At 36.7% G+C, this 14922-nt stretch overlaps 1 protein-coding gene across 31 annotated transcripts in view; it reads right to left on the reverse strand.

Moving 5' to 3' along the window:
• Positions 1 to 5263: 5263 nt before the first annotated feature.
• Positions 5264 to 14922, reverse strand: part of HYCC2 (hyccin PI4KA lipid kinase complex subunit 2) — an 83325-nt gene continuing 73666 nt past the window's right edge. For all 31 annotated transcript variants that reach the window (XM_002749621.6, XM_008999187.5, XM_078328104.1 and 28 more), the window contains one exon: positions 5264 to 13342. In XM_002749621.6, the coding sequence (XP_002749667.1) occupies positions 12741 to 13342 (602 nt within the window). In that variant the 3' untranslated portion in view covers positions 5264 to 12740. The remainder of the gene's footprint in view (positions 13343 to 14922) is intronic.

The following is a 14922-nucleotide window of genomic DNA, read 5'->3' on the forward strand; positions in this document are numbered from 1 at the left end:
ATATTGGAACCACTGGATAATTTTAATCAGGGTACTGATAAGCATTTAATGTCTATCGCTAAGGAGGATAAATTTAAGGGCAAGGAGTCTAGTTAGGAGGCTATTGAAGCAGTTGATATGAAAAAGACATGAGTTTGTGCTATAGAAGTAAAGGTGGGAAGGATTAATTTGAAAAAAAAAAAGGCAGACAGCAGGACTTGGAGATTAGATACTAGAGGTGAGGGAAAGGGGAGATATAATTCTCAGGTTTCTGGCTTGGTTGGCTGGGTATTAGTTCATGGGTGTGATGTCAGAGAAGGATTACTGATAGAGGAAAAAGGTAGATAAGTCTAGTTTGAGGCATCTTAACTTTGAAGTGCCTGAGGGATATCCAGCTATCTGGTAGCCAGTTGGATTTAAAAGTCTAACATTCAAGAGGTCTAGGCCTAGAGATACAAATGAGGGTCATCAGCATATAGATTTAAGCCAAATGGCGAAAATAAGAACTGCACAGTGTGTGAGGAAAATAAGAAAAGATGTGAGATACCTCTCGTCTGAGACAGGTAGCAAGGGGACAAGGATTGTTGCAGATATAGTTCAGAACTTTGGCATGGTAGCGGGGAACAGGAAATTAAGAACATTGATTCTAGCATGATGGCCTCCATTTCATACAAAAAGCGTTGAGGCTGCTGAGAAAGTGGTACTTGACGTGCTGAAGCTTTGGAACAGAAACTAGAGGGAATGAGAAAGCAGACAGGCCAAGAAGTGAAAGGGGCCGATGAAGGTGTATTAACACCTACAGTGTTCAGTGGCCTGAGTTAGGGAGTAGAGAAGACAGATTAAAGCATTGATATAGATGGGTCTATTCTTTCAGGTGGAGGTTTATTTATGGAATGGGTTAATGATACCTGGTTCTTATATCGTCAGTTACTGTACTAGGTATTTCTCTAGGAAAAATTTATTAATGAGTCAGGTTCTGGACAGAAGAGAGAAAGCTTACCTCTGCCAAAGACTGGTATAGCATTAATTTTTTTTTTTTTTTTTTTTGAGACGGAGTTTTGCCCTTGTTGCCCAGGCTGGAGTGCAATGGCGTGATCTCTTACTTAGTGTGCCTGGCCAGCATTAAAGAGAATGTGCAATCCTAATCACACATGATAATTAGCTGGGGAACTTTGAAAACTATATGGTGCCAAATCCTACTCCTAGGGAGTCTGCATGGGACCTGATCATCAGAATTGTTTTAAAGAATTACCCAGATGATTTTTTTTTTTGAGACAGTTTCACTCTGCTGCCCAGGCTGGAATGCAGTGGCGTGATCTCAGTTCACCGCTGCCTCCACCTCCTGGGTTTAAGTGATTCTCTTGTCTCAGCCTCCAGGGTAGCTGGGACTATAGGGGCCCACCACCATGCCAGGGTAATTCTTTTGCATTTTTAATAGAGACAGAGTTTCACCATGTTGACCAGGCTGGTCTCAAACTCCTGACCTCAGGTAATCCGCCCACCTCAGCCTCCCAAAGTGTTGGGATTAAAGGCATGAGTCACTGCTCGTGATTTTTATGTGACACTAGAGCTGAAAACCAGTGAGCTAGAGAGAATTAAAAATTGGCAATAAAAATTTTTGTGAGATATGCAGTGGCGTAGATGCTGTATGTTAAACACACACTTGATAAGGGTTCAATAGATCTAGAATGTCACTGGCAGATGCCTCAGCAAATAATTTCTACCCTGAAATTTTTTATATGTCAAGTTGATTTCAGTCATGCTCAGGAAAAATGATAATACCTGAGTATGTAGTAATAAAAGAGAATATGGGCTGGGCATGGTGGCTCATGCCTGTAATCCCAGCACTTTGGTTGGCTGAGGCAGGCAGATCACCTGAGGTCAGGAGTTTAAGACCAGCCTGACTAACAGGGAGAAACCCCGTCTCTACTAAAAATACCAAAAAATTAGCTGGGCATGGTGGTGCATGCCTGTAATCACAGCTACTTGGGAGGCTGAGGCAGGAGAATCTCGTGAACCCAGGAGGCAGAGGTTGTGGTGAGTGGAGATCGAGCCATTGCACTTTAGCCTGGGCAGCAAGAGCAAAACTCTGTCTCAAAAAAAGAAAAGAATATGGTAGACAAAGCCTCCAAGATTTTGTTTTGTACAAGGGAGAGTGAAGAAGTGAGTCCTTTGTAAAGGACACGTGAAACGACTTCATCAAATAAGTAGTGAAAGATTTGACATAGTAAGCCTTAAATGTACACAGAGGGCCAGGTGCGGTGGCTTACGTCTGTAATCCCAGCACTTTGGGAGGTCGAGGTGGGTGGATTACCTGAGGTCAGGAGTTCGAGACCAGCCTTGTCAACATGGTGAAACTCCATCTCTACTAAAAAATATAAAAATTAGCTGGGCATGGTGGCTGGCACCTGTAATCCCAGCTACTTGGGAGGCTGAGGCAGGAGAATCGCTTGAACCCTGGAAGCAAAGGTTGCAGTGAGCCAAGATCGCGCCATTGCACTCCAGTCTGGGCAACAAGAGCGAAACTCTGTCCCCGCCCCCGCCAAAAAAAGAAAACCACCCACAGAGTAATTACAATAATGGGTAACTAGCTTCTGAAAACAATTCTGAGTTTTAGTGTGTATAAAATCAGAATAACATTTGTGAATAAATGAAATATAGATTTCTTAAAATTCCGTGGTTTTACTTGAAGGAAGTGAAGAAAGCCTACATTTGGGGAATTCCCTACTGAATATTGGAGAGAATAAAATAAAAAGCTTATTGAATATGATAAGAGTGTTTTGTTTTGAGACTATTAACATTGTTTTGGTTCTTTTTTTTTTTTTTGAGAGGGTCTCACTGTCACCCAGCCTGGAGTACAATGGTGCGTGATCTTGGCCCACTGCAACCTCTGCCTCATGGGTTTAAGTGATTCTCATGCCTAAGCATAGCTAGGATCACAGGTGTGTGCTACCACACCAAGCTAATTTTAGTAAAGACAGGGTTTCACCATGTTGGTCAGGCTGGTCTTGAACTCCTGACTTCAGATGATCCACCTGCCTCAGCCTCCCAAAGGGCTGGGATTACATGCGGGACCCACTGTGCCCGGTTTATCATCACAGATTATATCTATCCCATTTGGATTACCACCCAGGGCCAGATTAAGACCTTTATATATCCTAAACACAAAAGACTGTATTTCTGCCCTCTCTCATGTACTTAAAAAATAACATTAAATCATACATAATCATCAGCCCAACAAAGTTCTGCCTTCCTCCCATGCTACCCAGCAGTTCTTGTGCGTGTGTGGAGGGGAGGGGTCATAGAAAGAACTGTCATATATTTTAAATTTGTATATTTTGGCAGTCTCTTCGCTTTATCATGCTGTAAAATAGCTTTTCTCAACTGATCTTCCATACATGAACCACAGAAAGACTATTTTTCTCATTTTCCCTCAGGATGATAGATAAGAACCATTGTATATACATAGAAGGGAAGTTAATTTATAACTATAGATACCTAGGATGTTAGGGCTTCTTTCATGGATTTAGTTTGCCTATTAGCAATCTAGCTCTGTTGAGATCCAACCTCTCCCTTTGTTCCCATCCCTCACAGGGGGATTGGCCTTCTGAGGATAGGGTAGGTGTTTGGCAAGGGTACTAATAGTTGAGAACAATCAGTGCAATAAAGCAGTATGTTATGATGTTTAAGTTCATTAAGTGCATTCGCCTGAGTGTATGTATTCAATATTAGCCCTTCCACTTAATAGCTCTGTGACTGGACAGCCGTACTTTACTTTTCTCATAAAGGAAGAATAGTCTTATCTAATGCTGTTGTATTGAGTATTAAATAAATTACTGTGTTTTCTTAAAAGTGTTTAGAATAGTGCCTGGCACATCCTGAGCACCCAATAAATGTTATTGTTTAATTCACATGGGAAGAGTGTACCATAAAATACTGTGACTTACCTGGACAAGAGTTGTGTGTGGGGGGATTGTGTGTGTGTGTGTGTGTGTGTATAGTGCTTCCACTATTCTATTAATATCACAATTATATTACAATACCTTAAAGGAAAGTACTTCTTTTCTCATTGTACTTTTTCTATATTTTCTTTTCTTTTTTGAGACGGAGTTTTGCTCTTGTTGCCCAGGCTGGAGTGCAATGATATGATCTTGGCTCACTGAAACCTCCACCTCCCAGGTTCAAACTATTCTCCTGCCTCAGCCTCCTGAGTAGCTGGGATTACAGGCATGCGCCACCATGCCTGGCTAATTTTTGTACTTTTAGTAGAGATGGGGTTTTACCATGTTAGCTAGGCTAGTTTGGAACTCCTGATGTCAGGTGATCATTCACCACGGCCTCTCAAAGTGCTGGGATTACAGGGGTGAGCCATCACGCCCAGCCCTTTTTCTGTATTTTGTAAATGAACAACCATTAAATTTCTAATAAAAGGAAAAAGTTGGAACTGTCAACTTGTGAATCTCTTCCTTCCTAACTAATGGAGATCCAGAGTCTGAGAGAAAAACACAGTCTTGGTTCTGAATCTGCCAGTCTTTGGATTAAGGGATAATAAATATCAAAAAAGATAATATACTTTGTTTGCTTGAATCTGAAATAAAATGGAGAATAAAACTTTAACTAAGAAAGGAATAACAGTCATAAAGAAAAAAGGTACAAAAGAGATTTTTCCAGGAAATGGATGTAAAGAAAGGGAAAGGGAAAAGGGTGTAGGGTTCAACCTTTGATTTAAACCCATGTTCCAAGAAAAGGCTAAAGTATCTTTAGGAAAGACAATGTAGGAAAGGCAAAAAGTGTAATGATGAGAGAACAAACTGCTGGTAAGGGTGTGAGGAAACAGGCACCTTCATAAATTGTATTTTAAGTTGTACTGTAATAATGTTGGTTCCTCTTTACAAGGACCCAGAAAGGAAAAGATTTTAACATTAGATATAGTTGTGCTTCACCTGAGAAACTTGTTTCATCTTAAGGATGTCTGAAAATCATGTAATTAATCTTACTTCTGTCTTTACATTTGGCTACTTTAACGTTCATTGCTAAATCTGTACCCCTACAATTAACTACAGAAATATATGGCACATGTTTTATGTATTAATTTCACATCTGCCTCTGTGTTGTTTCTTATTTTGTAGTGTTATAGATAATTTTATATTCTGCCTTAATGTAATAGGGTATGATATAAAGGTTCAGATATACATAAATAAAATGGTGTGCTTTGAAAAAATATGAAAAGACCCTTTTAAGGTATAAAATTTAGGTTAGATAAAATCAACTCAGGGAAATCCAGTTAAAAGCCAAATAGAGCTGTATTTTTATACTGTACAAAAAAATTTACACTCAATGTAACTAGATACATCTAAGGGTAAATTACACATCTTTCAAACACAGTATTTTAACATCTAAGATATGTTTCTGCATTGCAGACTAATACTGAATTTTATACATCATCTTTATTTACAATAACTTAAAATATTTTTTCATCTCTGGCAGATATTTACAAGGTCAACAGTGACTACATTTCACATTTCAACAATCAACAGCATTAATTGGTTCAGTAAGACAGGATAATGGCTTACATGCACCAATAAATATGATCTTAAATGTGCGTTTTTTTCTTCAGCTCTAAAAAAATGAAGGTTTTCACTAGTCCTAGGTTGAAAGGACATCACTCAATACACATTATAATTTCTATATGCCTATCCTATTTAAATTTTCACCAGCAATATTCTCTGAATACTTGGGAAGTTTATACCAAGTTATAGGTTGATGCTGGTTAAAAAAAAAAAAAGCTGATGTGTACATTCCATACCCTTTTATGAAGCAAAAACATGAAAGTGAGATATTTCTTATTCAGTTGTCCATTGTGACAGAGATCAGATTACATAATGCCAAAGTAGTAAAAAATCCTTCAGAAATTATAGCTCAGGAGACCCAAATTATCATGAGAAAAATAGTGGGAAAGCAATTTTTGCACCCTAAAAACTGTTTCACTTAACCACTTAAACTGAATATAAAGCCAGAGTAATTTTTAGAGTAAGAATAAAAAAGATTCAATGTCAGGTAGATGAACTTATTCCAAATATTTTTAAACACCCAATGGAGCACATCTCTCAATTCAGTATGGATGATAACACTTAAAAACAACCCCCCCACCACCAAAACTCAAACTAGTATCAGTGATTGTTAGAAAGCCAATCCTCTCTTTCCAAGACAGCTAATCAATATATTCATTACTTTTTAACTACTCCCTGCTATAAAAAACAATATATAAAACTTGTTTGGAAACATCAATATGCAAATACATTTCATGATTTCCAAAAAAATTAACAGTTGAAATAAACTAGTTCTTATTGGCCTATATATTTATTAAAATGAGTATTTTCACTTTTCTTAACCCAATCTTGTTTTTCTGCAAAGAAAAAAACACTCAATGATCATGGACATAAATCATAAACAAACTGTACCAGTTTAACCAATATAATAATAATTGCCACTGCCCTTTAAAAATAGGTACATTTCTACAATTTCCTCCTAAATTTTACTTAACCCATTATATTATACAATACACCAATTTTAGGAATGTCCCCCTTGTTTTTCAGTCCTGGTGAATAGAATCCTTAATTTAAGGAGACAAGAAAATGTGCTATGAGGAACAATATTTAGACTTAGTCTTTAATGGGTACTTTTGCTGGAAGTATAAAATATTGACATTTATTGACATAAGAAAACCTAAATTGTAATCTTGTAGCTACTGTAAACCTATCCAGGTCAGAGAATATTTTCAGTATACTCTATATGTTAAAGAGGCTTCACTCCTTACAAGTACTTTAGAAATTATATTTGGTAGATACATTTTCTTTGGTAAACTTTGTAATCAATGAAGATGTAAAGAACTTTCTTTGATATAATTAACATTGAGCTGTTTATACTCTAAATACAGCAAAACATATTGATATCAATTCTGTAATTGGGGAGGAACTGTCCAATTAAGTTCATTTCTTTGAAAATAAAAGGATTTCTTTATTAGACCTACTTCCAGAAACACATGTAAAGAGACTCATTTATACTTTAAGCTATACCTAATTCTATTCTTTAACAAAATCAATATTAATGGCAGACATCTGAATATGCCTTAATTTGTAAACATGATTAACACAATTTCTGAAAATCCTACAGAAACATATACCCTACATTTCTGTACTATGCTGCCAGTTATTTCGCATCCTTCCCAGCTTTCTGCTAACTTTTATCCTGAATTGTTTGCTGTTATGTACATTTCTCATAGGACTATGGCTAAGATTCCAAAAATACTGAAAAGCCTGAAGTTACCAAGATGTTGTACTTGTGCAGTCAGGTTTAGAAGAAATATGCCTTCATGGACAAGGAGGTTGGGTGGTGATGACTCCTCTATGAATAGTATTTTCTATATATGCTCAGTACCAGTATGATATACCTATTAGGTACACACAATGCAAGTAATACTAAAATTTGTCTTACATTATCAATATGACCACCTTGGCATGGAAAACTGTACCAATCTGATGACTCATAATTTTATTAGCATTGTTAACATTTTTACACTGCATTCCATTTTCTTACAATCTGGCAAAAATTCCAATTTCTAATTGGTTTTCAAACAACTTGTTTCTAAAAAGCACTTTAAAAAAATTAAAGTATTACAAATAAGTGTCTCAACCAACTTAGTGGTGAAATGACAGTAATTCAAATGGAAAGATAAAAAAAATCTCATGTTCAGACGGTTTAACATAGCTGTAGTGTAGAAAAATTGATCTAAAATGCTTACAGATTTTCTGATCACTGGCATGACCTGTTAAACTTTTTAAAGCTGAAAACAAATATGTAACTGAAATACTGATTAAAAAAGAAAAACCCAAAACATACTTTGTAATCCAAGGTCAGAAATGGAGGGCCATTCCTTGCCAGTGTTTGTGATAGGGTACTACCCCTAAAGACGGATACTAAATTTTTTATTTACAAATGAACATGCAGAGATTTAAATGAGACAACTGATTGTCAACAACTGAAGTACTCAAAAATGGACCCATACAAACCTCACAAAAGTGAGGTGGGAAAAATACTCCACTTCATTAAAATATTCACAAAAATTGTACAAACAAAATCTGAAAGAAGTTATTCTTAGTATTCCAGTGTCTAATAAATAATTATAATTAGTTTAAAGCTTCTAGGTAGAATTTGAAAATACAGGTTGGAAATACTGAACTTATATAGCTGAGACTACAGCATTTAAGACATTTTATACGGTATATACACACTTTAAATGACATCATGGTCACTGTTCCATTATGGAATCATAAGTTTAACACTATAAAACCTTTTTCAATCACATAAGGAAATATTGCTTGCATTTGCTCTAAGCATAGGTAAGATTCAGTTTCTTTCTACATTAAAAATTATTAATCAAATTTATTTAATCTTTACTTTGCAATACTCTATTGTGCAATATAATTAGCTTGCCACACTGGTGACTAAAAGCTGGCTGACTCAAAAAATCACTTTAAAATAACTAGAAACACTGATCACAGCCTTTTCATTGGGTTTATTTTACATTTAAATAAATCCCCAGAAATGTAATCAACTATAAAATGGCAGCATACGACTGTTATGTGGCAGAAAATAGTAAGGCATAAATTAGAATAAAGAATAATGTATTTATCCTTACATATGTATATATTCTTAACATTTCCAACACTTCCCCATCTCGATTACTCTACATTTTTTCTGGATTTAATACTTTTCTTAATGTGCTGTATTCACTAACTACTAGACCAGAACTGTAAAGAAACAAAAAACAGATTTAACAACCCACTGCCTCCCCAAACCCATGGAGACTGGGTTTGATTCTGGCTCTGCTTTAGTTATATGACCTTGATCACACCACCCTCTGAGCCTCAGTTTCTTGATGAATGTGGTGAGGCAGTGAGAAACTAGCTAGATTATCTCTACGGTTTCTTAGCACAATTCTGGTTCTATTAATAAATAGACAAAGAAAAGTGAATTGGAAAGGTAAGGGGAATGGTAAGGGGTAAAGGTAAGGGGATCAGGATTTTAAAATAACAATTTCCCCCTTAGCTTCTTAAAATATTCTTACATTTAAAAATCTTCAGGCCAGGCGTGGTAGCTCATGTCTGTAATCCTAACACTTCTGGGAGGCCGAGGTGGGTGGATCTCTTGAGCACAGGAGTTCAAGACCAGCCTGGGCAACATGGCGAAACCCCGTCTCCACTAAAAATACAAAAATTAGCCAGGCATGGTGGTGCTGGAATTCCAGCTACTTCAGAAGCTGAGGTAGGAGGATCACCTGAGCCCAGGGAGGTCGAGGCTGCAGTGAGCTGTGATAGCGCCTGCCTCTGCACTCCAGCCTGGAGGACAGAGTGAGACCCTGTCTCAAAAAATCAAATCTTCTAAGTTAACTATTCACTTTGCATTTTAGTTTGCTTTCTAGTAATTAATGTCAGAGTTCCTTCAGCTATTTCTTTGTATTATTTTATCCAACTTGGCATACATGGCACCAACATAATTGTTTTACTACAGAAAACAAGTACTTTCTCCTTAAATATCTTTTTCATATAGTTAGACTTTTATGGAAGTTAGGAAATGTAAAACAAAATCTTGTTAAAAAGTTTGAATATTGCTGGCATTTATCTGTAACAGCTGCTGTATATCTGAAACAAAACTTGTATATTAAATGCCAAAAATAATGCATGTTAAAATGCATATTTAAAAACTTAGAAAATTTGACTTTGTTAAACACCTTCCATTTTAACTAATAACAATTCTTGCACAAAAAATCTGTTCTAAGACCCCGAATGCAAGGTTTAGACTAAATGAAATGTTTCTTCACTGAGGTCACCTAAAAGAATAGAAAACAGCCAGGCACGGTGGCTCATGCCTGGAATCCTAGCACTTTGGGAGGCCTGGGCAGGTGGATCACAAGGTCAGGAGATCAAGACCATCCTCTCCAACAAGGTGAAACCACATCTCTACTAAAATGGAAAAAATTAGCCGGCTGTGGTAGTGCACACCTGTAGTCCCAGCTACTCAGGAGGCTGAGGCAGGGAATCACTGGAACCTGGGAGGTGGAGATTGCAGTGAGCTGAGACTGTGCCACTACACCCCAGCCTGGTGACAGAGCAAGTCTCCGTCACAAAAAAAAAAAAAAAAAAAAAAAAGAATAGAATAGAAAACAAATGTTACAGGGTGATGAAATGTTAATGTAGGTATGTATACATACAGGGATATATGTATATACGTACAGATAAATAAAATCCTCTAAAATGGACATTTTTAAAACCAATTTTTCAGGTATAAGATTTCTAGTCAAAGGAAAATTTTGATGTATTTATTATAATTTTTGCAGTAATTTGGTATTATGTGGTATTTCTTTTGTGCTTTAACTAAACTTATGCAGATTTAGATGCCAATAAATGCACAATTTGAATTGAAAACAGTCTTTTATCCTCCCAAATAAAACCATAATTTCTGCCATAAAGTGACTGACCTCCAGCCATAGCCAAGATCTCAGTTTCTGGGTAAGTATAATGTTCCTTTCCTTACATACCTGAAACTCTGCCTTTTTTAGTATGTTATGGACCTTTACACCTCATTTATTTTGGCTATTTTTAAACTGCTTTCATTTATCTGACATCCCTTAAATTAAAAGAAAGCATATTTAAAATACATCTTTGTGATATATACAAATACACACCATATATATATGTATCCACACACAGACACAGACACACCCAAATCAATAAATTGTCTATTTATCAACTTTCAGCTTTGCCCTGGACTTTGGCAATGTTGTAGATACTAGTTCAGGTTCTCGTTTTCCATTTTTACATGAGCTGGAAAGTGTTACAGACCAACAGATTCAAGCAAGCACATGTCATTGTTCTTATAAAGAGTCTAACAGAAAGTCTCTTAGGAAAAAAAAGTTATTACAATAAAAACGGGAGGATTACTAGGTGTGAAAAAAACAAGGCATTTTTCTGGTTATTTATCAAAATCGATTGTAATTTTAATTGGTAGAGATAAAATTTTAACCTTTGTTAATTAGGAGAATACTTGCTTTCTATAAATTCAGTATATTTTTCTTAAACAATAAAGTAAAAACATCTAAAGGTACAAAGCACTAATAGCTCTGATGCATTTTGTGGAAGGATAACAACAGTTTAAGTCACAATACACTGATTTTTTAAAACGCAATATATTCCCTTCTTTTTCAAACAGCAGAGCCTGAAACCCAGAAGAGGTTATGATAAAATCTTATCCAACTGGATCAGAACTAAAAAACTTTTTTTACCGATAATGTTTTTGTAACCTCTTAGCAGTTACCAAATGCTACTTACATACATTCAACATTTAGCTTACTGGCATGATTCCAAAGTCTTATAAAAATGAGAAACTGCAGATATATGATTAGAAGGTACACAAATTGCATTACATTAAACACAAAGGCAGTGTGGTCCTTACAGGAAAAATCAAGCTCAGTACCCCCTGGTAGAAATGTTCTATAAAAATGTGTCACATTGAAGCATCAGTGTTTTCAGCCAATTGTCTGTCCCTGATGTATTTCGGAGTAGGTAATCTATCAGGACTTTAGGTTTCTTAATCCAAAATGTCTGACTGAATTTAGGTACATCTAGAAAGCAGCTGAAAGGGTTTCTCTTATAGTCTGACATAACAGAAAGTAGATTGAGAAATCCCTCTCTTTACCTGAAGATGTACTGTCATACTTCAGCCATCATCAGCTCACAAAGGAAAAGGAAAAAAAACAACAATCAAAGTCTCCCCTCACACACACAATCTCCACACAAGCTAAACAAAAACCACCCCTCCCCCCACAAACCCCAGCACCAAAGTGTCAATCATTCCTGGGAAACAGCACATGCCCCTCAGATTCTGATTTGTTAGTTGGCCAAACTTGGAGGACAGAAATGACCTTATATGTCCTTGTGGGGAAGAGGGAAGACATGTTAATAATGACTATAGAGCCATTGAGAAAGTGCATTATCAATTACACAATCAACTTAGAGCCCTGTCCTCCAGTGGAGGTGGTCATAACTTGATTTAAATGCCTCCATAATGGAACTATTATGTCTTGGGATAAAGGAGATGGGGGGGCGGGTGGAGAAAGAGCTACCCTCATTTTAATTAAAAAGTGCAGCAGTCTACCACCTTTTCCCATGCTTCTCCAGAAAATGATTGCACAGACTCAGAGAAGTTCAAAATCATAGCAGAATCTCTGAGGCACTCCTGGTTAAGAGAGAAAAAAATATGATCTAGTAATCTTCATAGTTCTATAGGTTATGAGAACAAACCCGTTTTGCTTTGTTTTTAAACAAAAGCCAAAGAATCGTTTCATAGGGATCATATACACCATTTCCTCTAATGTATCCTCAGTCTCACAGTGTTGAAATGGGACCGATCAGCCTACAATGGATTGCACATCACCCAAAGAGAAAGGAAGGCATGGAAAAGGCAAACATTTTATACTGCTTCACAAACACATTTACAAGGAATAGGTGAAGAGAAGATGTAGGAAAGAGGGATAAAGAAAACCTTATTGCTGTTTCGATACAAAATACAATATGAAGATACCTAAACTAAATGAAATCTGATTATGATGACCAATGTTTTCACAATGTGGGATGAAGTGTCTTCTTGCACAATGAAATGTTCAGTTTAAAAGGTAAGCAGAAAGAGGAGGGAAGAAGTCAAAACTACACCTGGGATATTAGCTGCATATTGAAACTTGGGGATCGAGACTGCTTGGTTAAGGGGGCTCCTGGGCTGAGGAGCTCTTTACCTTCACCAGCTTGACCTAGCCGGTCTTCCTGCAGACTGATAGTTGAGTATCGATTAGCATTGTTACCTGCTAAATTAGTACCTCCCTCAGTGCCAACCCCAATGCTGGTACTTGCTTGACTGCCATTTACATAGTCAAATGATTTACTTGAGGAAGCACTGGCTGTCCGGATTAGACTTAAACTATTGGTTTTTGGCACCACCTGGCCAGCAGGCAGGCTCAGGTGTTTCTTCATTGGTGTCAGCTCAACTGAATCTACACTAAGATCAGTTGGTTGCTGTACATACTGCTTGCGAATTACTGAATCTCGAGGGCTTTCACTGGATTTGATGGCAGAGGCTGTTTCTTTATCCTTGGCTGAACGCCCAGTTGCTACTTTCCTTAAGCTTCCCCTCTGAGAAGAGGAGGATGGTTTGGTCCCAATTGGCTGACTGCTGAGGGAAGCCCCTGATGAAAATCCTTCATCTGCATCATTCAGGTTTACAGACTCCTCTCCTCCATTTACACCCTCAGCACCTAAGAAAACAAATCAGACAGACTCAGCAACAGCTAAATTAAATAAGAAGCAGCTGTGAATAACAATGCTAACCGTATCTCTCGGGTAATGTTTGCTATAAGTTGGCAATGGCCCTACTATGAACACTTCCCCTAAATAATTTAGGGGAAATAAATCTTAATCTACACAGAATTCTAATATGTTAATAAATGTCAATTTAGCTTTATTTAGTCCAGTTTTTAAAAAACTATCCACACATTATCTAGTATACTGTCAATATGTAGGCATGTAAAACAACTAGGTAAAATACAAGAGTTTAACATAAATTTTTATAATACACTCTATCATTCTTCTGAAATGACCATATCAACCTATTTAAAACACACACACACACACACACACACACACACACAACTTTCCCCTCATACCTTCTTTAACCCACCATAAGATGTGTAAAAAAGCCCCTCTTCTAATTCTGCTTACCCAGAATTGTACCAAAAACTCATTTATGCTTACAGGCCAAACTCTTTTTAACTACAATAAAACTTTGTATTTACTCAATGGTTAATTGCTTCTATATTGCTTTAGAACCTTTAACATGGAACTCACTGGTTTCCATATTTCAGGGAGCAGTGATAGGGAACCAGCAGGGATATTTAGGAAGGATTTAGATTTCCTATTTGGTATATTTTGATAATATTTATATAATTAAGGATTTCTATAATATTTTAGACTCTTAGCATTGAGATGTATTGTCATAATCACAAAATACTAGAGTGTCCCATCACATTTCATTTCATGCAGAAACTGCAGTTAACAAAGTAATTCTTTTTTTGTTTTTTTGTTGGTTTTTTTTGAGACAGTCTTCTCTGTCACCCAGACTGGAGTGCAGTGGCATGGTCTTCAGCTCACTGCAACCTCTGCCTCCTAGGTTCAAGTGATTCTCCTGCCTCAGCCTCCCAAGTAGCTGAGATTACAGGCATATACCACCACACCCAGCTTATTTTTGTATTTTTAGTAGAGATGGGGTTCCACCATGTTGGCCAGGCTGGTCTTGATTTCCTGACCCCATATTATCTGCCCACCTTGGCCTCCCAAAGTGCTGGGATTACAGATGTGAGCCACCTCACCCAGCCAACAACAGAATTCTTATCTTGGGTTTTTGTGGGAAGAAGAAAAGAACATATAATATATTGAGCTTGCAGTTTACAGAAAGCCAATTATCTTACTGAGAGTATGATCAACATTCTCTTAGAAAGTAATACATTTGCTTCTTTCAAGAACTCGTATCGGCTTGCTATCTCATTAAATACATTTCCCAGACTGCCATAAAGTTTAATCTGAGTCTACAAAACAGATATCAACATTACAGTTAAGGTAAAAACATTAGGAAAGGATCTAAACAAATATTAGAGATATAAGTTACCTAAGCAAAATATATACAAATATTTAAACACAACCTTTTATTTAACATAGTACCTGGAAAAATAAACTATTTACTTAGCTATATTACATATATGGATTATTTTCTTCCTTCTAAAGAATGAAATAAGCTATCCTTAAAGCAAAAGGCACCTTTTATATCCAGCAGTTTAATAAT

Source organism: Callithrix jacchus, chromosome 6, assembly GCF_049354715.1.
Source record: "Callithrix jacchus isolate 240 chromosome 6, calJac240_pri, whole genome shotgun sequence".
Taxonomy (NCBI): Eukaryota; Metazoa; Chordata; class Mammalia; order Primates; family Cebidae; genus Callithrix; species Callithrix jacchus.